A 27,237-nucleotide genomic window follows, 5' to 3' on the forward strand; every position below is an offset into this window, starting at 1 on the left:
TGTGTTTTCCTTTTAAGCTTTGGTTACAATTGTACTTTTGTTTAGATCTAAGTTATTTTCAATATGCCTTGCTCAGGACTCTTCCAGATAGACTGTATTTAGTGAGGGTTTTTCTAAATGGCAGATATTTAGACTGTTCCCAGCCTTGCGCCACTACTATTGGGAATTATTGGGTTTCTTTTTATTGGCTCTTTGATACCATCCCTCATTTGCTTTCTATATGATGATCAGAGTGTAGGCAAATTCTAGGTGGGACTTCCTTTCAAGTTGCATGAATCTTAAATACTGCTGTGTGATTGTCTCTTACACTCTGCCTTAAAGCAACTTGTAGGTACTTCAGTTGTCTTGACTAGTCATTTCCTGCTTGTTTTGTAACTTGTATTACTCTTGGGCAGTAACTTGATAAACAGAGGATTCATACAGTTTTCCTTGGTTTTGGAGAACATGGTCATGTTTAGCTCTTGTCTACTGTCCATTTTCCTGTATATTGTGTTCCTTGTCTTCTAGTTCACTGTAGCCATGGTGGTTCTACTGATACCGAGTCACTCTGATTGAATGGCTTGAATGGATTCTGTGTGATGACTGGGGATGAATTCTCTTATCACCCTCTCCTAAGTGTTAACAGTTTGTTTTGCTCCGTAGTTAAATTTCCTTCAAGTCATTGTAATGTTATAGAGATGTAAATTTAGCTCTTAGGGGTTTTTTTAGTTGTGCCCTTAAAAACCTCATAAACATCTTGTATTCTTAAGCTGTGGTTATTTTTTTCCTCTCCTCTGTTATATAGCTCTTTTGATACTCTGTTTCCTAATCCTTCTAATTTGGCAGGGCTAAAGTTCAAAACTGTTTGGTACCATATTAAGTCTGATCTGCTCTTTCTGCTTTTAAACTATTGTTTTCTTCTCAGGCTCCTCATAATCTCCTCTCACACATACTTACTTTTATGTACTGCAAATTTTGGGACTCATTCTTTGTAATTTTTTTTTCCTCTCTGCTACTAAACTTCCAGTTTCTTTAATAACTCTGAACCTTGTCCTCTGGCTTCTCAGACTAATAGAACTCTGGCTTTTGATGAGATTATTTTCCACAAGCATCTTTATGAGAAATGTCATAATAAAAATTGAGGATTTTATATAATTCTTATATTAATTATCTCTTATATAACAAAGCATTATTCTTAAAACAGCAATAATTTGTTCATTAGAAGAAGTATTTTCAGTGGACTTCTGAGTCAAGGTTGTTTTTGCCAGGGTGTCTCATTAGGCTGTTAGCCAAGGTCCTGGGTGGTCTCTGAAGGCTCACTTGAAAAAGGTTCCACACCTAAGTTCAAGATGTCATCGTCAGGATCAGCTGACAGTGGGACCTCATTTCCTCAAGGATGATAGCTTTGAGAAATCAGAAGAGTATAACAAGATAGAAGCCACAGTCTTTTGGCGTGGCATGTTTTACTGTATTTTGCAGTTCAGTCCACTCAAAGGAAAGGGGTAATTATGAATCAGTCTAAAGGAGGAGTCACTGTGGGTTGTTCTAGAAATCTTGTTAAAGTTCTGTGCTTTTGGGGGTTGAGTTCTTTCTACCTCTCTCAGTAGCTCTTATAATAAGTACTGTGTTGATTGCTACCTAGTTGGAATGACTTACCCTACACTCTTAAGGTTTCCCGCCTTCCTGCAGAACATCCATTCAAATCTATGAGAAAATGGGCTTTTGGAACAATTTTCTAACCATCTGTTTGAAAGTCTTATACTTCATTATTTGGTCAAAATAGCTCATATTTCTTAGTTGATATTTAGTACATGCCAGATTTCCCCCTTTCCCCTCCCATGCCCTAAGTTCTAACGTGTACATATTTATGTTGTTTTCCATCCTGACTGTCCTCATCGTTTACATTCTCTATTTCTTTGCCCCATTTTATGTTTGCAGCAGTTACATCCTGTTCTTTTGAGTCCCGATCCCATGCTCTCTCTAGTGTAAGTTTCTGAATATGGAGACTTGCTTTTTTTACTGCTGACTTTCAGTAGATACACAATAAGTTTTTCTTTTAAAAACAAGTTAGTGAAGTCATAAAGTTAAAGATCATTAACTAGTTGGCTGTGTTAGTACATCATGTAATCCTAACACTCAGGAGATCTTGGGCATAAGGGTTTGAGGCCTACCTGGGGCAGCACAGAAAGATTCTATATAAAAACAATCAAACCTAAAGAAATCTTTACCATAAATGGCCCTGAAGATCCAGAAGAATGGCTCTAATGATGAAATTTTATAAGGAAGCAATTAAGGGCCAATTTGGAGTACAGGTTAGCACCCTTTAATAATTTATATGTAGTCTTACTAATTTCCAGTTTCAAAAGAACACCCATTTGATGTATTGTAGTCTGTTTCTTTAGTGTCCAGTGTGGAACCCAGAAAAGAGAATATACATGATTATTGTTTGAATTAATGCCCAGATAATAGTAATTTATCTTCTGTTAAGTTTTAGAAATATGCGTGATTGTATAACAGTCATTAAACTTGTTACTTGAATGTTCATGTGTAAATGTGTGTGTATGAATTAAAGTCAAAGACTATTAGGAAACTGGAAGCCTGGGGATCTGCCAGTTCTCGGGAACTGAGTGTTCAAGCAGCTAATTAGAGGAAGTAGGACTTGTCCTCACTTTTCCTTTCTGCTTGATGGGCGTACGTCTATAGTCTACATCCCGGTTGGTTACCCTTGGACAGCAGAAGTCACATTACCATTGTCTGGATGCTAAAACTGTCTGTATCATAAACTGTCATTTACATTACAGTCTAGTTTGAGTTACCACCTTTGGGAAGAGATATGTCTGGCTTATTTTATTGTCTAGTCAGTGTCATGCTTAGAAAGGACAGAAAACACTTTCTAATTCTTCTCTAGAGAAATAAATCTAAAAAAATATTTTTTAAAAATTGAAATGCAATTATTTTATACTTTAGATAACTTATTTAGAATAAAATATGCTGTAGAATAAAGTGTTTCCACTAAAGTATGTTGAAGATTGTTCATTTTTACAGGTTTTACAAACCAAACCCTCATGTAGTTTTGTTGTCATAGTTTAGATTAAATATTCAAAGCAAAGAATTGAGCATCTCAGTTAAACAGAACACCAGTTCTAACCACTGATGCTGGCCTCAATCATTACCCCAGCTGCTGTGCCTGTGAAGATAACGCAGCATGTGGACTTCTACAGAAGTACATTCATTTTACTTGATTGTATGGGGAGGAAATATATATAATATAACACATACACACACACACACACACACACACACACACACACACACGCCTTCTTGTGTCTCACCTCTTCTACTGGCATTATTTTTCTGTTGTATAGAGTTAGAGCATGTGTATTTTCATTCTTACCTGACCAACAGTATGAAAATACCAACAGTTAATCCTTTTGCCTTTCTTTAGTAGTTTCTAAATAGCAGTTAATACAAATAGTACCCTTGCATAGTAACACTGATTTTGGTAAACCTATGGACTTATTTCTGTTAAACTTAGCAAATAACAATGAAGTTGCTGAGCCTGTGATTTACCCCCTTCCCCTACTTATTTTACTTCTTTTTCTTGTGCTCTCTAGGTAGTTTTTGCTCATTTTGTATATTCTAGCCTTTTAAAATCCACTCAGCCAGACTTGTTTTTCTCTTAACTCATAACTATGTGTATATGTTATATGTGTGTTCTTCAAATATTCAATTCACAATTTGCCACAGTAGATGTTTAAGCTTTTTGAGAACAAACACCATCACATCACTAGCTCCCCTTAGTAAACCCCTTATATCTTATGATTTCCACAATCAAATTGTAAGCACTGCACAATCAGAATGTCAAAAATCAAAAACATGGATAATCTTTAATTTAGCTGAGGATTTTTATCCGTTGTTAATAGGAATGCAAAATGGTTTGACCATTTAGATGACAGTTATCCATGCATTACAAAGTTAAATGGTGTCATCGTATTTAGCCATGTATGCTTCCAAGTGTATACCTGAGTGAGTTAAAATTTATGTTCACATTAAAACTTATATATGATTGTTTTAATTAGCATCTTTATTATTGCTAAGAATAGGAAGCATTGAATAGGAACAGCTGCTCCAAAGTTAACCATGTTCCTTGATCTAACTTGCTCTATTTAGTTGCCCTGTTCATTTTAGATTCGGTGTGCATCTTCCTTTATATTAGTGGAAATTTATTTTAGTTGAAGTTGAAACAACTTTTGAGCATTTACTATTACAAAAGATAGTGACAAGCCAACAGTGGTGGCTCATGCCTATAGCCCCAGTGATTGGGAGGCAGGGGCAGAGGAATGGAGAATTAACAACGGATAATTCCAGGGGAATGGAGAATGAACCACATGAAGAGACTTTGTGTCACACTGCGGAAAGAATGAAATAACAAAAAGTTAAAATAATAATTTGCACTAAGTACTGTAAAAGGTGTATATTTCTGTCTTCTAAGAGTTGTCCCCAGGGAGAAGGAGGGAGAGGATCAGGAGGGGAGGGGGAAAGGAGGACTTTTCAGCTGCTCTTAGCTGCTGCTTACACTTGTGCCATTTTTTCTGGGGAGATCTGGAGGAAAGAACCTGGATCTTGGAGAGTGATAGTAGTTGAGAAGCAAGAAAATGATGCTTCAGATTGAGAACCATTCTCCAAGTGTTAGAATGGCTATTATGATTACTGCTGAATGAAAGGTATTGAAAGACTGAAAAAATAATAAAAGAATTGACCCATTCATTTAGCATTATGTGATACTTTCCTATATCCCTGATAATTTACTTTGTTTCGAAGTATGCTTTCCATGCAGCTGCTCTAGTTTCTTCCTGGTTGTTATTGGCCTTGGGTTTCTGACCATATTTAGTGCAGGCATGCATCACCAGGTCTGGCTCTCAGTGGTTTTTTTTGAAGGGTACTGCTTGCACGTTGTAGAGTTTTAGTATATTTAGGTTAATATTAGTCTGCTTCCAATGAGCACTGTTTGACTCTGTGGCGAGTTTGGATGCCTTATAGCAAATAGGTCCAGTTTCTTCTGTTTTGCCTAAAAACATTTCCATTTCTCATGATCTTACTTACTACTATTAATGTTTTGACCAAACTGATACCTCTTATATTAATTATGAGTTAAAAAAAAAAGTTAGCTGTGTTTTTTCTTTGTTACCTTCTTCATGTCGATTAAGTTTCTGTATATATTATTTTCTTTTTTCCTGAATTTATTTTAGTATTTCTTGTAAATCAGGTCTAGTGAGTACAGATACCCTCAATTTTGTTAGTCTTACAAGTCTTTGTTTGTTTCTCTGTTACTTTTGAAGGATAGTTCTGTTGGTAACAGACCTTTATAGGTGGATGACCCCCCCCCACCCCCCGTGTTTTACTATTTCACTCTACTGCTGTCTTTGCATGGCTTCTGAAGAAAAATCTAACACAATTCTTAGTTTCGTTCTTCTGTATGTAGATTGTTTTTTCTTTTCTTTCAAGACAAAAATTTACTTACTTTCCCTTCTTTGAAAAATTTGCATAATTCCATAAATGTAAACTGGTAAGCTGTTCAATAAAAGCTGTTTCTATTTGTACTTACACACACACCATAGCAAGATACACAAGAAGTACTTTTTTTGCAGTAGAAGAAATCCAGATAATTCCTACCATGTTAGAAGTATAAAGTTCCCCTGTTGCATTATCATGTTCCTTTAAAGCAGGGGCTGCTCAGAATCTTTGAGTTATATATTTTAAAAGGTTCATGCATAATTCTGCCTATATATTCAGGAAAAATAATATTCCTGGTTCAATTCTGTCATGCAAAGAAGCCTTAATTTTCTAAGATCTAATTAAGTTCTATGAACTAATATTGAACAGTTATTTCACCAAAGTGTTAATGATCAGAGAGATGGAGCAGTCAAGTAGCCAAGCCTCACTTCTGCCTTAGCACATCTATTGCTTAATCTGCTTCTTCTATGTATTAGAACTACCGGATATTGACAAAATGAGATTTGTTTTTTTTTTTCTGCAGCAAATGACAGAATATGTTGATAGAGAAAGTCCTAACGTCACAATGACTTTTGGCATCCTGTAATACAATCCTCACAATGTTATGTGTGAATATAGGTGTAGAGAGGGGAACCCTGAGATAGCCATATTGTATTTATTAAAAGACTCACTTGAAGTCTGCCCACTGTACCAACACAAGCAGAGCAGATGTTGTGTCAATTTAACCCAGTAGATTGTGGGGGGACATTGTCTTAGATTTTCTATTGCTTTACATGCTTAGGTGAAATAAAAAACTTTTCTGCCGTCTTTGTTCTGAGAGCCTTCATGAGGCCTGGAGAGAGAAGGGCTGTTCTTGGGAGGCTTCACTCTTGCAGACTCCTCAGTGATCTCATCTGTATCCACAGTCTGGAGCAGCACTTATCTTTGAGCTGCTCCTTCTAAGCTACAGCTTTTATGTTTGCTAAACTGAGTCTTAGAATTCACATCACGTCAGTTTTTAGTCATGAATTTGTCCTTTGTCCTTAAGTCTCTGAAGATTGTAACAGGAGTTGTCAATCCACAGCCTTTTAGTTAGTATTATGAGGACAGGTATGTTGACTTCAAGTTCCTTTTATGTATCAGATTGAAAAATCAGAGCTAAATTAATGTATAAATTCTTTCTCTGTTCTTTATTAGGATTTTTTAACATTAAAAGTATTTTTAATTTTGTCAAGTACATCAGTCATTAAATATTTTTTTGAGTTTAGAACTGTTGATATGGTAAATTACAATTAACTTTTCAAGCACAGAACCTGTAATTGTATATGTGCAATTGAGGAGTCTAACGTTATGTCTCTTAAGTGTCACCTATACATAGTACGCATGATGTTATATAAAGAGGGTATTGGTCGTTAGTGTATAGGTTCCTTTTTTTGTATTGCCTTTGACTCTTTGATATCAAAGTAATGCTGGACTTATAAAATGCTCAATTTGGAAATGCTTCCCCTTTTGCATCTTTTTGTGATAGCGTAAGGGTTAGTTAATTCTTGTCTAAGCATTTGTTATGAGTCTCCAGAGAAACCTTTCGTGTCTGAGGTTTTTAGAAGGAGAACTTTTCAGTTACACATAATATTTATCTAATGTATACAGTATCATTGAAGCTTCATATTTGTTGGGTTTTGGTAATTGAATTTTTTTTTTTTGTGAGGAATTGTTCTGTATAGTCTTAAGTTTTGAATTCACAATTCATGATTATTTTCAACACAGTAGTCCCCCAACCAGAAACAGTAACAACACCAACAATACAAACATCAAAACTGTAAGAACTGGGATGAATATGGTGGTGTATTCTTACAATCTCACCATGTGGGAGAGTGCAAATCATAGGATCACAAGTTCAAGATCAGCTTGGACTATAAGACAAGGTTTATCTCAAAATCCCCCAAACCAAAGCTTGTAGAATATACTCTCTTGTTCATTGTTAATATTTGTAGTATGTGTCTTCTCTTTTTTATCATTTCAGTTTTACAAGTATCAATATTAGTTTTTTCCTAAGCAACCAGCATTTCCACACGTTGATTTGTGTCTAGTCTTTTTAGTTTTATTGATATATATTCTTGTATTTTGATGCATATTCATATTTTTATTGTACTTGCCTAGGTAACCTCCTACCCCCAAGATGAAGGCTCCTTGAGACTCTTCTTACCTAATACAGAAATGAATCTGGCTTTTAGGTTGACCATATATTTTATGTTGTTACATAGTAGATGTGACATAAAATTTATTTAGAGGGTTAGTGGTCTTAAGTGTATTCATCTTGTTCAGCTATCATCATTTTCTGGCTACAGAACCTTTTCATCATCTGAGAACAAAACTGTGTGCCTGTTAAACTGCCATTCCCTTCCTCCTCAAAGCTAGTCCTCTTCGAGCCCAGTAACCACTGTCCACTTTCTGTCTAGAAATAGGGTAGTCTAGGTACCTCATTAAGTAGGATTTTATCATTTATAGCCCTTGTATATGGTTTATTTCACTTAGTATATTTTTTTAAATTTAATCGGTTTTAGCACATATCAGAATTCTGCTCTTCTGTAAAGCTATAGAATATTTACTATTCATATATACAACATTTTGCTTATTCACCGACTTCTGGACATATGACGTTATACTCACTTTTAGACAGTTAATGAATAATGCTTCTATGAGTGCTGTTGTACAGGTGTGCGCTATAAATTTCAGTTAGTCCCTGCTTCCAGTTTTCTGTTTTTTAGGTAGTTCTAAAATTCCCAGAATTTGAATTATGTGGTAATTAAATATTTATTTTCATAGTTTTAAAGAAGCTACCCTACTGGTTGCCACAAAAACTGTACCAGTTCTTATTCCAGTCAGTTGAATCCGAAGTTGTAGTTTTTGTACATGCTCAGCAGTATTTTCTGTTTTCCAGTAATAGCTATCCTAATGGATAAAGTGGTAAATTGTATCTCTTTTAGTGACCTGATATTTAGATGATATGTTGACTACTTTTACCTATGCCATGTGTCTGCCATTTGAACATCTAAACAGTACCTTTAAATCTTTTCATTTTTTATTTTTTTGAATAAACTGGAGACTGGCTTTAAACTTGCAGACTTTCTGTCTTTGTCTCCTAAATGTGAGATTACAGGTTGTGATATTGTGCTCAGCCTGAGCCAGTTTTTAAATTGGCTTCTTTGGGGACTGAGAAGGGTGTTTTATAGTGGCTTCTTATGTGTTTTAAGTATGTATATATTCTGTATCAAATCCACAACCTGTAAATGTCTTCTCTCACTTGGTCTCTTTTCTCTCTCTTGATAGTATCTTTTGATGAGATCAAACTTTGATGTTTTGTTGCCTTTGTCTATTAATGTGTAAATTAGCAATCTGCCCCCCACTCTACAGACTTAGTTTTCCTTTCTTCAGTATCTCCAACCTCTTGCCTCTCAATGTTCAGAGACAGGTGGGTCTCTGAGTTTTAGGCCAGCCTGTTCTACTTAGCAAGCTCCAGGACAGCCAGGGCAACATAGAGAAACCCTGTTGGTTTGTCAAACAAACAAACAAACAAACATTATGTGAAGACCAACAAATCTATTACAAATAGAAAAAGATCTTAACAGATTGTTAGGTGAAATCTGAATTCTCAGTGTACTTCTTCTAACCCAGAAAGGGTGGGGGGAAAAAACGCCTCATTTTCTATTATATTGAGAAGGGATTTTTATTTGAAATACCGATTTAACCATTTATAGAATGTTGGAACATGCATTTTGAAAGCACACATACATTGATGTAGAAGAAGCCTCTAGTATATAGTGAATTTGGTTAATAAGATTAGTCAGTTTTTTAAAAATTTTAGAATTTATTAGCATTTGTGGTCAAAATATCTGCTTAAAAGGAATTGTATAACACAAGCTTAGATGGAGGGTGGTTTGTACATAGCTCAGTGACAAGAGTGCATGCTTAGTATGAGGCCTTGGGTTTAATCCTTAGGACCGAAAGACAGCACCAAGAACACACAGCACAGAACGGTGATGCATTAGCTTATGAGCAGCGTTTTCAGTTCATCAGCTGTCAGTTACTGAAATAATAGTTTGGGATTCTGTGCTTGAGCTGAGCTTTCCACAGCATGAGTGTCTTCAGTAGATAATTTGCCATTTTGAAGAAGTTGAATTTAGAAATCATAAATGTACTCCCTTGCTTACAAGAATTACCTGATATATTCTTTAATGCCTATTATTATGTTGATCAATTTACAGGTGAATTATGTAACCTCATTACCCTGGATGTAGCTCACAATCAACTTGAACACCTTCCAAAGGAGATTGGAAACTGCACACAGATAACCAACCTTGACTTGCAGCACAATGAACTACTAGACCTCCCAGATACAATAGGTATGAGGGGAGGAGGAAGATACTGAGATCTGTTAACTGCGTGCTTATGACAAGGACGATTTTTGGTCCATTTTGGTAATACAAAATCAGAGTTATCAAAGTAGTAATACAACTTTTAAAATAGTCTTTTAAAATCACTGTTCTATTTTTTGATAAAGCAAATAAGTAGATCTTAGGAAATGAACTCATTTGGGATTATAAAGAAGATAAAACATTGTGTTAGTGTATATTTACTGCCGAATGGAGGGATTTCTGTTTAGCTTATTTTACAATGTCACAGGCCATTAATATGAATGTGATTCTTTCTTTATTAAAGTACCTCATTGCAATATAAAGTCATTGCTGTCTAGGTTTTAAAACATGACAGTATAACTTAAGAGTTGTTCATCTGTAATGTTGAGTTGGTGAGAGATGCTTTGAAGATTTTTCTGTATATTGGTTAAAGTATATTCTGAGAATTTTCCCAAATTGCAAACAGTAGAACTAAGCTTTGATAATATTCTATGCTTGCGTAGACTTGTTTCTTTCTAATTGCCTAGACAGGTATATAAGCCAAGAAGGATATTTTTATAAATTCTTTGTTATTTAGAGAAATTTCATCTGTTCTTGATTTATACAATAAATATAATTATATGAGAGGTGCTGTTAATAAAACGTTTTAGGTTTATGGTGATGCTGTCCTTTCCAGTAATCACTGTTTGCTTCTGTCAGGTACTTAGAGGAGCCTTTTTAATACTTTTGTGTTCAATGCATGAGGATTTTTGTAGTCTCTTAGATGACACAGAGGTCTGTTGGTGTCTTGCTAGAGGACTAGCTCACCTCTGGTTCACTTTGTTAAAGGAGCAACCCTGAAGGGCTCTACCTTGGCAGGACTTAGATTTTTAACTCTTCACAGAAACATCCAGCTGCAGCTTCTGTTTGGGGAAGTTCTTCTGGGACAGAATCCCCGTATTCTGATTTTTCTCTGGGTTCTGAGTTTGTTTCCAGGCTACCACTTGTAGCCACTGTTTTGTTGTTTATTTTGGAAGATGTTTTTAGTTTGTTTTTTTGTTTCTGTATTAAATTGGAGGGAGATGTTGAGTTGCCAACCACCAGGTAGTAATCTAAGTCAACAATTTCTTTACAGAAAAACAAGCTGAGACTTAGATATTACATATAACTATATATTGGATAAAATTCTGAGTTTTATACCTTTCTGGTTCTTGGCCCATGGATCTTCCTATCATAATTGAATTTGTATTGGTATTAAGTATTTTGTCTTTAAACTGGAAAGGCAAAATTGTCTGCATTATGTAACAAGTTATAGGGGTGTTGTGTCAAACTTAAAATATAAAAAGAACAGATTGATGATTCAGGATATTGGAAACCATGGTAATTATTTTCTACTTTTTGTTTTTAAAATCACTGAAATCACTAGGATAGTCAGAGCAGTGATCCCAGATGAGAGATCATAGAGGAGCCTGTTCTGTGCTCACATGATCATGTTCAAGCTGATGCAAAAAAGAAACAAAACCACAGTTTTTAGAGATGTCTACCAAGGAGCTGGGGAGATTATGCAGTGGCTAAAGTACTGTACAATTGTGAGGTCCTAGGCTTGGATTCCCAGTACCCATATGTCCAGCTTTTTGCTGGACATGGTGGCACACTCCTGTAATCCCAGTGCTGGGGAGATGGAGACATGGGCATCCCAGAACCTCACTGGCCAGCTGCTCTAGCCAACTAGTGAGAGATAGGTTCACTGAGAAACTGAGAAAATGACAGGGAGAGTATGGAACTCTGGCCTCCAATGGCCCATGGATGGTATATCCTCCTCCCAACATACATGTATATGCAAATTAAAAGGTGTTTAGAAAGGTATGTTCACCAAGTGAAATTAGTTGGAAAATGCTATGTAATACCGGAAACAGAAACCAAAATGTAACCTGTAAGCTAAAGTACAAGAACTACCCCCAAACCAAGAACAGAAAGATAGAAACAATATAAAATAAGTAAAGTTTAAAAGCAACGACAGAGAAAAGTTCTGGAAAGAGATTCAGTTCCCTTCCCTTGAGTAACTTATAGAATTAGGAAGTAGCTCTGCCTTTTGGTTCTGCCCTTTGGAATTTAATGTATTTTCTTTTACATTATAAGTGACAGGTTTTTTTTGTTTTGTTTGTTTGTTTTTGTTTTGTTTTGTTTGTTTTTTTGCCTAACCGTTACTTCTGAAATTTAAGAACTGTATTTTTTTCAGTGTTAATCTTTTATGATGACATTTCCTTAATATACTTCTAGGCCAGCTTAACAGGTGTTTGAATTTTTATCTTAATATCCAGTTTTAAAAATTGCAGAGTGACATAATTAGTTTCTTTTATTGGATATTGCTACATTGAGATAATATGTCTTCAAGTTGGCTTAGTTTTGAACAACTGATTGAATAGTAAAGGGAAGGTAACTGCCTAAGTTTAATCTCTTTTTTCCCCATGGGTTTGTCATGTTAAAAATAATCTTACAAGAACAAACAAAACACAAACTTTCCATAAAATCCAGAAGTTTGTTTAGTTGTAGAAAGAAAAAAGTGTTGCTTTACTCTACTGCAAATAATGCAGGAAGACCAAAGTGTAGCTTAGCCCAGGCTGTAAAACTGTGTACAGACCTCAGGCTGCTGAGTCCCTGGGTTTCTTAGGTTGCTAAATTGTTTCTAGTCTTCTTTACTCATTCCAACAATTAAGTAGATATATAGGAATTGGTCATTGATTGTTTTTTTTTTCTCTCAGATAATCTTAGCAATGTTTAGTGTCTTTATGAATTTATGTGTATCCTGGTTTTGTTCAGGAGTAATAAGCAGATGTTGTGGTCAGCATACTGCAGTATCCTTGCATGTGGAAAGAGCACAGATTGCTGGCTGATAAGAATCTCCTGGGAAGTAGGGCTAGGGTCCCTTTGACACACACACACTTCCTCTGAGAAAGATGATGACCCATGTAATCTTCTTTCTCTTAGTTTTCTTAATTTTACTTACATGCCTCTTTTTTTTTTTAAACAGGTAATTCTGGGTTTTAATTTGTTTGTTGTGTGTCACTGAGAATTTGAACTCCAGGGACTTGCACATGCTATTTTAAAAAAAATCACAAGCAAGTATTATTATAGATATGAAGGCATTTGACTTCATTATGATTTTGTTTTGTGTGGGGGTGTTTTTCCTGGTCCCAGTGGAGGCTGGAAGCGAGGATCAGGTTCCTTGGGACTGGAATTAGAAGTTGTGAGCTGCTGTGTGGGTGCTGGGAATCTTCCAAAAAAGCAGGCAGCCCTTGACTTCATTATTAATCTTTTGCAATTAAGATGATATTGTAGACCTCATGCCTCACATGTTCTATATGATCAGATCACAGGTACGTATTAGAAATCAGTGAGAACGGAAACACTAATAACAAGAACTTAAAATAATACTGCATTTATATGATAAATTTGTTAGTTGCTGGGAGATAAAATAGTTGTATTTTGGGGTGTAATCGAAGTTAAGTATGCATTAGAAGTTATATATTATAACCATTTCTTATGTATTGTTTATTAAATAATTTATTTTGTCTTCTATGGTCCCTTCTATCCCAGTATGTTGATAGTTTATGATTGAGTAGCTAAAGGCTGAGATTTAGTGAGGGACTAGAGATTTGGGTTGTGATCTGTTATATACTTGAATTTTATGGTTTGTTTTGTTTTGTTTTGTAAGTAATTAGGCATGCTGAGGCTTGAAGCCAGGGCCCCACACATGCTAGGCAGGAGGTCACTCATCGTCAGCTCTCCTCAACTGACATTTGAGAGTCTTCTTATTTATTGGAGAAGAGCAACTCACTTGGAATAGTCAACGGCAAGCTTGATCTAATTATGAACATTTTCATTATTTATTATCGTCAGAGCTCATTCTTAAAATGTAGCTCCAGTGAGAAAGCAGAAAAGCTATCCTCTGTCCTGTAGAGTTGCTGTTTTTGTAGCAGCTACCCTCCCTTCTGTTTTCTTGACTAAAAAATCTTGCCCTAAATTCACTTCTGAAACCACGTATCACCTTAAATTTCCAGCAGCCACTCCCACTCCCACCTTTAAGTAGCCAGCTGTTCCCCTGCCTTATTTAATATCAACATTTGTTGTGAGACTGTTCCTTCTTGTCAGTAACCACTGCCATTTGGTTCCTGATCAGCAATGCCAGGGTCACTGCAGCTCCTCCTGAGATGGGTAAAGAGATGGAGGAAGTGGGAAGGGTAGCTGATTTAGTTATATCAGAGTCTTCAGTAAGGCTTACTGAGTGAGTCAGACTACACTGGATTGCTAGAACCCTCATCTACTTCCAGACCTCTCTGGGAACAAACGGAAAACCTTAAAAGACTTAAAGTGTCTTTTCTCTAAAATATTCTGGGATTTCTGATAACCATTAGGAAATTGGAGGAGAAAGGGTCTAAAATAGGATAAACGTTCAACTTTTTATTCCTTTTCAAAATTAGATAAAGAGAGAAGGATGCAACAAAACCTCACATTCAAGGCTGAAGCCTAGGCCAGTCCATAGAGGTCTTTTTGTTGCCATCTGAAGAAATGCAGAGTGATTATGGGTATAGAAACAAAGGCTGTGCCTAGTGTGGTGATACACACCTTTAATCTTAGCACTTGGGAGACAGACAGGTAGATAGATCTCTCTGAGTTCGAGGCCAGCCTGGTTTAGTGGGAGTTCCAGCCACCATACATTACAGCCAATGCTATCACACGGAGAAACCCTGTCTCAAAAGAAAACAGACAGCAGCAGTGACAAAAGAAACAAAGATTATAAGTGACATTTCAGTGTACTGTTGTCTGTAACAAATTTGCTGGATTTTGAAATAGTTGTATTTCTTGTTTATTTTTTTATTTTTGCATTCAAAAATTAAAAAATTTTTTCTGATTTTTTAGTTTGCTTTAAAAATGCACATTTGATGTTATTTCATCTTTAGCATCATAGTTTGTTCTTCCTACTGATTCTTTTATCTACTTTGTTACAATTGAGACTGTTTGGATTAGTCTTGCTTGCAGAGCTAACCTAAAGATGCTGTATATTTGCTGAAACCGAAAGTATCTCGTTTTAATTCCTACCCTTATAATTTCACCATGTTTTAAAACTTTGACAGCATAAGAAAACAAACTGTCAAAGTGGAGCACAGAATAATTTATAGACAAAGCTAAGCATTTAAAAGCCAACTATTGGCCTATGTTTATACAGAGACACTCAGCTCTGGTGGTTTTCTTAGTCTGAATGTCTCAGTATTAAAGCAGACCATTTCTTGGCTTCAAGGTTGTAGGTTAGCATGCAGTTAGAACCACTTGTGAGGAGATGTGAGAGCTGGAACCGCTGCTAAAGAGTCACAGTAAATGTCAAACTCTGGTACCACCTGCCTTTCTCCTGCTCTTCGTATAGCTGGGTTTTGGTATTGCCTACTCTGCTGGAAGTAATAGGACCGTGGCTGAATGCAGACACATCTTTGACATTAGCCTAAATAAGTGGTAAGGCATTTGCAAGTGTAGATTTCTCACAGGCCATGTTTGTAGAAATCCATCTTTCTAACCCTACTGTAAAGGAGAAGGTCAGAGCTTAGGTGCAGGAAAGGCGGAGAGAAGGCACTATGGTGGTCCTAGTTAATGCTGTCCATTAATTGGGAAGGCACTATGGTGGTCCTAGTTAATGCTGTCCATTAATTTCACAACCGTTTTATTCTGACTTTAAGGGTGGGATTTAGTTTGGTTTTATTTACTGGCTTTTGAGATGCTCAGCCTTTAGAAATCCATCACTACACTAACGTTTGTCAATAAAGAATGACTGGGTTTCAGTGGGATTAAGAGAGACTTGAAGCATTGTGTATGTTCTGCTGTGCAGTGATTAGAGGAGGCATGCCAGTTGATGGAACAGAATTAGGACTCTTTCTGTTATTAGTCCTTTCCTCTTCTGGTAGACTTCAGACTCCTTGGCAGATGTTTCTATGGTAGAGAATGGCTTAGTAAGGAGAGAGAGATGCCATATTGACTTCTAGTTCTTTAAAAAAGGTTGGTTGCCTTTTATAGACAGTCACAATCAGTACTTGAAGAAAACTTCCCGTCTTTCGCTAGCTGTGTTGTAACAATGGCTATAGGCAAGCAACACAGTATATTATTACTTCATGTCTTTCAAAGAGTGAGTAAATTAACATCATCTTTGACTTTGTGGAAATAAACTTGATATAGCTGTGTGATTATCATATTCTTAACAGTTTAAAATAACTGACCTCTGACAAACCATGAAATACTCTGATGTGTGCACAGATGTATGAATGAAGGTTTGCATTGCTGAATTCCTTTTAACAGTTAGAAACATGACATTAGTTGAGTCATAGTTGTTAAATAGAATGATTGAGATATATATGTATATATGACCAAATATATCAGCCCTTAATTTCTTTACATATAAATAAGTGTTGAGAGAAAACTCTCAGTAGATACATACTGAACTTAGTACCCATGGTAATCTGGAGAAGAGAATAAGGTTTGTTTATGTGTTTTGTGATTTTAAAAGTATGGCTAAGTAGGAAGAGTGCAGAAAGTGAGAAAAATGACCACTTTCTGTGTGGCTTATACTGGCATGTTTCCTTGTAGATTTTGTAGAGAATGATATTCACATGGATCAGGTAAATATGACATGTGTTTGAAGACCAGGCCCAGAGAAGTCTGATGTTCATTGACCTTTGTTATTCTATAAAGTGAGACTTAGTCAAAGAAGAGAATTTTTTAGGCCTTTTGTAATTTTTTTTTTCTGTATCTTGTTCCTAATAGAAAGAAGGACAGATGAAAGTTTAGCTTTTGTAACTATTAACAAGTATAAATCAGTACTTTTTGTATTCTTAGCACTAAAGTGTATTCTATGATAGGGGAAATATGCCTACTACAGGCCCCCTTAAAAGACTTTCAGTCAATTGAAGGGAATAACCCAATATATGAAAGAGTAAACAATGTGCTACCAAGTACATTTAAGTACCAGTTTGTATGATGCAGACTCTGGCTGAAGTGATGGTGAAAAGCTCCATGAACAAAGGTGGTCACTGTAGTCCCTGAGCTCAGCAGTGTGGACTGGGGAGCAGTTGGGAGTGAGCAAAGCATTCTTCTGTGTCAGTGAGGGAGCCAGAGACCTGAAACACGGTCAGTGAAGATGCTTTTGACTGTTGACTTTCAACTGCACACAGCCTGGAATCACACGGGAAGAGTCTCCATGGGGATTGTCTGATCAGGGTGACCTATAGGGAGTGTCTTAATTAAGCCTGCTGGGCACACTGTTTCTTGTCAGGGAGTCTTAAACTGTGTGAGTGGAGAAACTGGTCTGAGCACAGGCAAGTAAGTGAACACACAGGGACTTAATTTCCCTCTGCTTCTGAATGTGGGTATAATGTTTTACATTTCTGCTGCCCCAACTGCCCAGGAATAGTGAGCTAAAATAAACCTCTTCTCTATTAAGCTGCCTTTTGTTAGGGTATTTTATCACAGCAACAGAAATGAACTAGGACAGCCTTGAAGAAAGATTTGTTGATAGGAAGGAGCCGGAGTTTGAGTTTTTTTCTTTGTGATGTCACTTCACATACCTTATGCTAACTAAGCTCCACACTGATGACTGTCTATGTCTATTGTTCTGACTGGGATGTGAAATGTCCCTACAGTATATGCATTTGAACACTTGGTCCCCATGTGGTGGTGCTGTTTTGGAAAGTTGTGAAACCTTTAAGAGAAAAGGCCTAGCAGAGTAAATGTGTCATAGGGTCACCAGGACACAGGGGACATACTTCTGGTTTATCAAGATGTAAGCAACCACTTCTGTGCTCCTGTGGTTACAGCTACCTCTCTTGCTATCATACCTCCCTTTGCATATCTTCCCTGCCTGAAGGTATCACTAAACCTTCAAATTGTGAGCCAAGATCACTCTGTCTTTCCCTAAGTTGTTTCACACTGGCTATCTGGTTTCAGCCATGAGAAAAGTGACTAAATGCTGCTTCTTAGCTATTCCCACTGAGTGTCATGGAATGGCTGCCTAACGCTTTAGCTCTCGTGTTTGGCCTTCAAGCTCCTGTCTTACATGTAAACATCTCACATCTACATTTTATTTAACAGTTTGTAAATTTTCTCATTCATTCATTCATTCATTCATTCATTCATTCATTCATTCAATGTGTGTGTGTATATACAATGCCTGCTCATGCATGGACACACGCACAAAAGAGGTCAGAGGACAACTTTCAGGACAACTTCTACCATTGTAAAAGATTATGGCTTCTCAGGCATGGTATCCTGTCAGGCCGCTCTATGTTGATCTGGCTCACTGATCCCCTCTATATTTTCACATTTCCTTCTTTGTTCACTTCTTCCATTGTACTAGCCAGGGATGTTCCTTTGTAATAATAACTCTCCCACCTGGTTTATAAGGTCAGCTTTGGTCTTTTCTGCTAGGAGTTGTCCTTTACGTCTATGAATATGCAAAGCATTTTGGTCAGACTTTATCATAGTCTGAGCATAATAGTCATTTGTGGAAGTAAGCATCTTGAGAGCGAGGACTGTGATACTTGGCATTTTATATAGCAGCATCTGGGTCAGCAAGTGAGAGCCAGGAGCCTTAAAATGAGTTGAGGAACTAATGTGAACACATCTGATAGATTAGGGAAAGAAGTGGTAGTTTAGTTTTTCTCAGTTACATGAAAATAAAAGTAGATTTATATCAACTATTATGCTATAAGGCTGAGTAAGAGAAGTTTATCTTCAAAGACAGCATAATAACTTTGTTTTGAGGTGATGAGGGAGAGACTGGCAAAGAGACAGAAGAGAGGAGTATTTTAAGGGTATAGAATTTGAAGAACTTATTTGGAGAAGATAAAACTGGTTAGAAAACATTTTCAATTAATGAAGTAAGTATATGTTTTTATATAATAGTTTTTAGAATTCAGTCTGCCACTTTAGTGCTCCTTGGTATGTGCTTTGCTATGATACAGCTTCCAGTTGCAGTCAACCAACCATGGGTATTCTGTGTCTGACTTTGCACTAGTGTTGCGATAGTAGCATTTATGAGGGTCTGTAAAGGGAAACAGAAGTAGAAGTAAGCATTTATAATTGGTGTGACCCCATTGATCCTAGGAAGGATTAGCACAGTATGAGGGATAGTGTTACAGATACATCAGGAAGCCTGTCAAAGCTGTGTTGTCTCAAGAATAAAGTTGAGTTTTAGGTATCAAGAAACTATTTTTGTGGCTAAAATTGGAACTAAAATTTGTAGATGATTTTACTTTGTTGACTATGCAAATGTATACTATGTACAGGGTTTCTCCTACCCTTGGCCTCACTTTTAGGGCACTGCATATCCAGCTGGAAAACAGATTGACGTACAAGACTCAACTAAATAAAATAGCTATAACAGTTTAATCTGAAATGTTTTATTATGAGTGTTGCATTCTTGAAAACAGATTGAAATGTAAGACTTACAAATGTGTACACAGATTTAACCTCAACCTTGAGTTTAGTGGTCCTGTGGGGTACTATGTAAAGAAGCAGTTTCAGTAAACTGCATGACGAAGATTTAGAACTGGTCTGTTCTAGGATCAAAGGTGGTAATCACTAGTCTATGTGAGAAGAGAACATTTTAGTTCTGAGCATAAAGAGCTGCCATCTGTGATCATACCTGACTCGCTGGGAGATCAGAGTGGCTTGAGGATGTGCCTCAGTTGGTATTAGGGAAAGAAGTGGTAGTTTAGGTTTTCTGTGTACACATTTGTAAGTCTCACCATCTTCCCTTGCATTGAAAGCATGAGGACCTGATTGTGTCTGCAGCGGGTCTAGGTGCAGCAGAGTGTGCTTGAAACCTGGGAAGGTGGAGACGTCCATATGCCCAGGGCTTGCTGGCTATGCCCAGGGCTTGCTGGCCGGCCAGTAGAGTTAAGTCAGCTGATTCCAGGGTCATTAAAAAGCTATCTTTAAAAAAAATGATGTAGGGAATGATTGAGGAAGATACAAAACATCAACCTTTGGCCTACACAGACAAGCACAGGCAAGCCTGTGAACCCATTTGCATGTGTCAGCACATACAACATGTACACAATAAAGTAAAACCTCAAAGTGTGCATAGTTTTTAACTATTTGAACTAATAATTAATAATACCATACTTAAGATTGTCTGTCTTTGAAACATAATTCTTCAGGCTTACTTACTAATCTTATGAGGTTTAGTTTGTAAATGTTGCCATCTGATTACCCAGTTAATTGACAGGCTAAAGGAGGAAAAAACAAAACAAAACAAAACAAAATGCAGCAGTATTTCTGACCCTTCAGGGTTACAGAGTTTATAAGTACATTTTCACTAAATGGTGTATGTTCATGCTGCACATGTTATAAATAATTAAAATACTTTGGTTTTCCTATTGTATTGTGCTATCTCTGATTTTTCTTGTACATGTAGATGTTCCCATTTTTTACCAGTATGTATACAACTTTAACATATTTAGTTATAAAATAGATTCTTTTATTTTTCACTAATCCAGTGTTTTTAAGTAGCAAAAAATATCTTAGTATCATAGAGCAGTAGTAACAATAGTAAAGATTGGTTCTTATTCTTTTTCTGATCTCTGAATTGTCTGGTGCTTTGGAAAATAGTCAGTCCTGTTTTCTTTATTGTTGTGTTTTGTCCCTCCAGCCCTCCTTTAAGTTGATATGTCTTTCAGAGTACCATCAGAAAGATACCAGTTAAGCATCTTGAGTTAATATAGAAATTACTTCAAGACAAGCTCAGCTTATTTTTGCTAAGTGGTAGTTTTTAGTGTTGCTTTTATATTCTATTTTACACCTTTTGGAATCTTACTTAATTAGAACTACAAATTCTTAGCCCAACATCCCAGCAGGATTGTAGAAAGGAAATGTACATGGTGTACCTATAGAGTAGTTGATGTACATGGTGTACCTATAGAGTAGTTGATGTACATGGTGTACCTATAGAGTAGTTGATGTACATGGTGTACCTATAGAGTAGTTGATGTACATGGTGTACCTATAGAGTAGTTGATGTACATGGTGTACCTATAGAGTAGTTGATGTACATGGTGTACCTATAGAGTAGTTGATGTACATGGTGTACCTATAGAGTAGTTGATGTACATGGTGTACCTATAGAGTAGTTGATGTACATGGTGTACCTATAGAGTAGTTGTGCTCTAATGCGAAGGCAGAGATACTTGCCAGGGTTTCTGTGCTATAGTTTATTAGATTTAAGGAGTAGACTCAAAAGACAGTGTAAATGGCAAGAACTGGCTTCAAGTGTATTTACTGAGAAGGGAAGCAGCATGTGAGGACTGGCTGGTGAGGATTGTGGCGTAGTGACTGCTCTCTAACAGTGTCAAGGCTAAGTTGGTGCTGTTAGCTATGCTAATTATCGTAGTAATGTTGCATCTAGAAAGATGGACCATACAATGATGATGAGAGCAAAAGGAAAGAAACAGATGTCAGTAGGCTGAAATACATGCAGTCTCAAATACTAACACATGAGACAGGTATCCATTTCTGTCATTTCTAACATTGGGAAAACTGTTTAATGTAGAAAGAAGGGCAACAGTTGCCATTTTAACCTGACTCACCCAGAATGTCAGAGCATTTAATGGTTGTTACTGATGTCCTTTTAAGTATCAAAACAAATTTATATGTGTTGTTTAGTAAATATTGGGTGAGTGTTTTATGATAATAGACACCACATTCATTCAGGTAGCTTATATGTAGCTTTGTATATTGTCTCGACAATAAAACTAGAAAATAGCTGGGGAGTAAGATGTTTCACTTTGTATTTGCTCAGTAGTGTCTAATGTGTGTTCAAATTGGATATGCTTAGATATCATTGGATGTCATGGTAGCATTTGTGTGAGATGCTCACAACCATGTGCTATAAGTTAAAGATGAACTTGTTAAGTGATGCCAAAGCTTTCTAATAGTTCACTTAAAAATTAACTCAACGTTGTGTATTTCATTATTTTTCTAGTAAACCTCTTGGTTTAAAGATCCACTGAAATAGTACCTCAGAGTGATTAATGAATATCTAGGTTGTAGCTTTATGACAGTGAAAGGCTCATCAGATTTTCTGAATGATAAATTCCTTTTTCTTGTATTTACAGGAAACCTGTCCAGTTTAAATCGCCTTGGCCTGAGATACAATAGATTGTCAGCAATACCCAGATCATTAGCAAAATGCAGTGCACTTGAGGAGTTAAATTTAGAGAACAATAACATTTCTACTCTACCAGAGGTAAGCAGTAGCTTAGAGGAAACAAGGGTAATTGAAACTAATTTGCAGGATAATGGAGGGAGATCTAGGCAGTCTGACAGCTGGATTCATAATTTAGTTATTGGGACTGTTTAATGACTATGCTATCAATGTACAGCTAACCACCACTGAGGTAAATTCCAAAAAAGAAAGGTTGTGTATAAGAGCATTCTGTTGTTTTAATGTGGAGAAGAAGGGGGGACCGAATGCAATTCTCTCTGTGGTCCCTCTTTCCTACTAACAAGCAGTAGTAACTTATGCATCCAAGGAACAGCTATGTGACTTGATTGAGACCTCAGCTTCCCTGTTTAGCTAGAAACAAGACACATCTGATAAGTGGAAAGAATCATCTGTATAGCACTATTTACTATCATGATTAATACTGGCTGCAATTCTTTGTGACCCTAAATTATTACCCTATTAATGCAGTAATATCAAAGCCTATTTACTGTATGACAGCCAACAAATCAGGTATTTTAACACCTTATTTTTAACGTGAATTATGCTGATTCTGCTTGAGAAAACATTTGTTTAGTAGGGAAAAGTCGGTTTTTATCTTGCTATCTGGTCTGCCTGCTCTTGATTGCTTCAGGTCTCAGTAGAAGACAGTTCTTACTGACGTTTGGGCTCTGGAGCCATCCTCTTTTCTGTAACAATGAGTTTGTAGAATAATGGATTTCAGTGTGCCATGTAGTTTACTTCTTGTCTTTCTTGTATTAAACAGTATGCCACTAGGTCTGCATCCTTGGCAATGTATTTGCTTATTATATTCAAGCATACTATAATAGTGTAACAAATGAAATCCAGGAACTCTGGGCTTACCCATTGACTTTTACACAGTCTTTTCTTTTAAATTTATTCATTTATTTACTTATCTCCCAAATGCTGCCCCCTTTACTTCCCCCCAGCTTCCCTCCCCTTTGCCTCTGAGAAGGTGGGGCACCTCCTGGGTATTTCCCCTACCCTGCCTCATCAAGTCTGCAGGATTAGGCACATCCTCTTGCACTGAAGCTAGACAAAGCAGTCCTCTGCTATACATATGTGCCAGGGGGCATCGGTTCAGCTCGTGTATGCTCTTTGGTTGGTGGCTCGGTGTCTGAGAGCTCTCAGGGGTCTAGGTTAGTTGACTCTGTTGGTCTTCCTGTGGGGTTCCTATCCTCTGCAGGGCCTTCAATCCTTCCCCCAACTCTTCCATAAGAGTTCCTGAGCTCCATCTAATGTTTAGCTGTGGCTATCTGTATCTGTTTCAGTCAGCTGCTGGGTGGAACCTCTCAGAAGACAGTTATGTTAAACTCCTGTCTGCAACCATAACAGAGCATTTGGTAGTGTCAGGGATTGGAATTTGCTCATGGGATAGGTTTCAGGTTGTGTTTGTCATTGGTTGGCCATTCCCTCAATCTCTGCTCCATCTTTGTCCCTTCATTTCTTTTAGACAGGACAAAGTTTGTGTCAGAAGTTTTGTGGGTGGGTTTGTGTCCTTATCCCTCCACTGGGGGTCCTGCCTGGCTACAGGAGGTGGCCTCTTCAGGTTCCCACTGTTAGGCATTTTGGCTAAGGTCACCTGTGTTGAGCCCTGGGAACCTCCCCCATCGCTGGAACTTTGTAGAGATCTGGCCCTATGGGGCCTCTCTTGTCTCTCCTCACACCTGATACTGCCCCTCTATTTCTCTCCCCTCCCCTCTTCCACATAAGTATCTTTCTCGGCCTCCCATGACTTTTGCTTCCCCCTCTAAGCAAGATTCAAGCATCCTCTTGAATGGGCTTTCCTTCTTACTGAACTTCTTTGAGTCTGTGGGGTGTATCCTATACTTTATAGCCAGTATCCAATTATCAGTGAGTACATACCATGCATATCCTTTTGGGTCTGGGTTACCTCACTCTGCACAATTCAGTCCAAGGTATCAGATCCAGTTCTAAGAACCAGATTGTCTGGATTTTTATCTTATAATAGTGATAATTCAGAATAGTCAAGATGGAAGAACTCATAGTATTTAATGTTACACGCTTTTTAAATTGTAATACACCCAAAATTGACAACTTAGCACATTAATTAGGCTTTTTCTTCTCAGTACGACTTTTTTTTCCTTTTACAAATAAGACCTTATAGCCTTTTTTTTTTTTAAAAAAGGATTTTATTTATTTATTTATTTATTTATTTATTTATTATATTCGTATGAGTAACTGTCACTGTTTTCAGACACACCAGAAGAGGACATTGATCCCATTACAGATGGTCGTGAGCCACCGTGTGGTTGCTGGGAATCGAATTTAGGAGCTCTAGAAGAGCAGCCAGTGCTCTTTAACTGCTTAGCCATCTCTCTAACCCATATTGTAGCCTTTTTGACCTGGTATTTGCTATGTAGCTGAAGCTGGTCCTGCAAATGTAGCTGGTCCCTTGCCTTAGCTTCCTGACTGCTGAGACTACATGTCTGCCGCTATGTCCAGATAGATTCTAGAGGAGATTCCTTTTTTTTTTTTTTTTTTTCTTTTCACCATATTAGATAAAGACTGAGTCCCTATAAAGTTTAAACATTTGAAAAATATGTTATTTTATATACAAATTTATTCTTAGTGAAGGAAGACTAATCTTGAGCTGCTAGGATATAGATACTATCATAGGTGCTTATTTTTATATTTAATATTTTATAACTGAACTCAGTCAATTTATTGGCATTTATATTATTATATTGCAAATAAAGTAAAATGTCCCACTATCCCTTTCCTTTTGTAATCTCTGATGAGAACTGATCTTTTATCTTATGTTTTTAAATGGACTGGGATCCCATGAAGCTTTTTCCATGTTCTGGTCATGGGAGTGAGTTTTAAACCCTCTTTTTTACTTGTGATAAGAGGATTATTAAAAAGGACAGCTCTCTTTGGACTAAATATGAGAGGTTGTGTGACTATGTATACTTGTGCCTGTTTTCAGGTAGAGACACTGGGGAAGCCTTTGATTGGCCTTGTCCAAGTATGGGAAATCATTAAGTCTTGCTTAAAACCATCTCTATGCTTTTTGGAAGTAGCATATTTTCAGTGTAAATGTGTGATTCTGTTTGTAACATGGATTCAATAGGGAAAACAATAAGATCCATTAGATGCCACTTAGGAAACTTGCAAGCTGAGTAAGAGACATGAATCATGATAGCAGTTTCTAGTAGAGGCCTATTTTATTCTTGAAATCGGAGCTGGTAAAAGTGAGTGCATTTTCTACTTGAAAACATCTGAGACTGTACTAGTGTTGATGCAGACATATAAACAAAAAGAAAAAGCGTTACCAACACTGAGCACATGTGCTCAAAGTCTGAACCTGAGAGCTGTGCACACATGGTTTCATTTGCTCTTAAATAGAACCCTTCAATTTGAGGGCAGACATTGTATAGATAGGAAACATGAATTAAGGGAAGTTTAGGGCCAATTTCAGATAAATTAAGTATTTATCTGAAAATATGAAGAAAATGGATTATCTAATTATCTTCTTCAGAGTTAACAATAGCTGTTAAATTATATGTAAGATTGGAATCTACAGCCCTCAACATTTCCCAGGTGACATTAAGAAATGGAAGTCTGACCAGCTTCTTCTTGCTCCTTCCCAGGGTCTTAGATACTTTTTTTTCCCACTTCAGTAAAGAAAGTCAGTTGTTAGAATAACATTTGTGGCAAAAACCCAGGAAAACTTTAGTATAATAGATTGAAAATGTTTTTCTTGAATTGACAATCATGCAAGGCGTTGTTAATCACCGCTTTTACCAGTTCATCTACAACAGAAGTGTCTAGAGTAGCTTTTTATATTGTATATGAAAAGCAAGTGTCCATTTCTGCCCCATTCCTTCAGTACAGAGCTGTTTCATGCCTTCTGCTGGCCTTGCTGTTCACACCAGTGCACACGTCAGACACCATCTTCAACTGCTGATGTCCAACTGCTTCAAGTTTGAACAAACACATAACTCAGTCCAGAGTTTTTCCTAAACTGTAGTCCAACAATTTTGTCTTTAACTGTCTCTTCTTGACTTCCTCTCTGTTTGCAGGTATTCCAGTGTCTTTACAGGGGTTTAAAGTTTAAGAATTTATTACAGACCAGCAACTCCTTTGTTTTATGGCTTCTAGTCCTCACTTTGGCTTATATGACATCATTATTTTACAGTGAACAAACCATGGTTCAGAAGAATAACTGGTTAAAATCACCAGGTGTTAAAGGTAGAGCTTGGATTTAGAACTGTGTTAGCTGGCAGCAGAGTTTCTCATGCTAGGGAGCATACAGATCTCTACTGAACCTCACAATGAATATTATAATCCTGTGGGTGTGGTCCAGAGCCTATCCACAGGCTGCAGAGGATGCTTGTTTAACATCTCTTGACCCAGACTTTGAACAGCAAGAACATCCTCTGTATACTTCATCACTAGTGATAACACAATTATATAGTATTTCTAATTATTTTTCTTAATCAGTATGATTTATGTATTTATTTTTAAATAGGATTTAGTATTAAATCCAGAGATTCTTTTGTGTCTTCATGCTTGGCACTTCCCTGACATAATAGGAAGCCAAAATAGGAACTGATGGGGTTGTACACCTAGTAAATTTTGTTTGATACTTGCTTGCTACAAATTTTATCATGTAGAAAAGCATCATTATCAGAAAGTATATTGATATTTACATCTACTAAATTTAATATTCTTAGAGGAGCCATTTGATTATTCAGCATCTCACCCAGAGCAGGTATTGAGTTAATCTTACACTAACTTAGAGATAGATATGTTAGGGTTTTTGATCATACAGTGGACTCGGCCCATGTCTTTCTTACACTAAAGTATGTATTGAATTTATAGAGGTCTCAAACTGACTACCCATAAGCACATTACAACCACAAATATGCTTTCTTTACTCCAGTGTTTCAAATAAACTAAGACCAAATAATAAAAATTGGTAGATTTTCCTGTTTCTTATGAAATCTGGAAATCTGACATAGTGAACCCACAATTTCTTTAAGGTGAGGCAACATTTGTTTTTTACATGACAAAATAAAATATGATAAGATAAAACAGACGAACAAAAAAACTAAGAAGTTC

At 36.8% G+C, this 27,237-nt stretch overlaps 1 protein-coding gene across 9 annotated transcripts in view; it reads left to right on the forward strand.

The window, feature by feature from the left end:
* The window catches only part of Shoc2 (SHOC2 leucine rich repeat scaffold protein), an 81,679-nt gene that overhangs the window by 43,413 nt on the left and 11,029 nt on the right, over positions 1-27,237 (forward strand). For 7 of the 9 annotated variants that reach the window (XM_076924448.1, XM_076924447.1, XM_076924445.1 and 4 more), the window contains 2 exons: positions 9,738-9,875; positions 22,022-22,152. In XM_076924448.1, coding sequence (XP_076780563.1) covers positions 9,738-9,875; positions 22,022-22,152 — 269 coding nt within the window. The remainder of the gene's footprint in view (positions 1-9,737; positions 9,876-22,021; positions 22,153-27,237) is intronic. The other 2 variants (XM_076924450.1, XM_076924449.1) reach the window with 1 other exon arrangement.

Source organism: Arvicanthis niloticus, chromosome 1 (assembly GCF_011762505.2).
Source record: "Arvicanthis niloticus isolate mArvNil1 chromosome 1, mArvNil1.pat.X, whole genome shotgun sequence".
NCBI lineage: Eukaryota > Metazoa > Chordata > Mammalia > Rodentia > Muridae > Arvicanthis > Arvicanthis niloticus.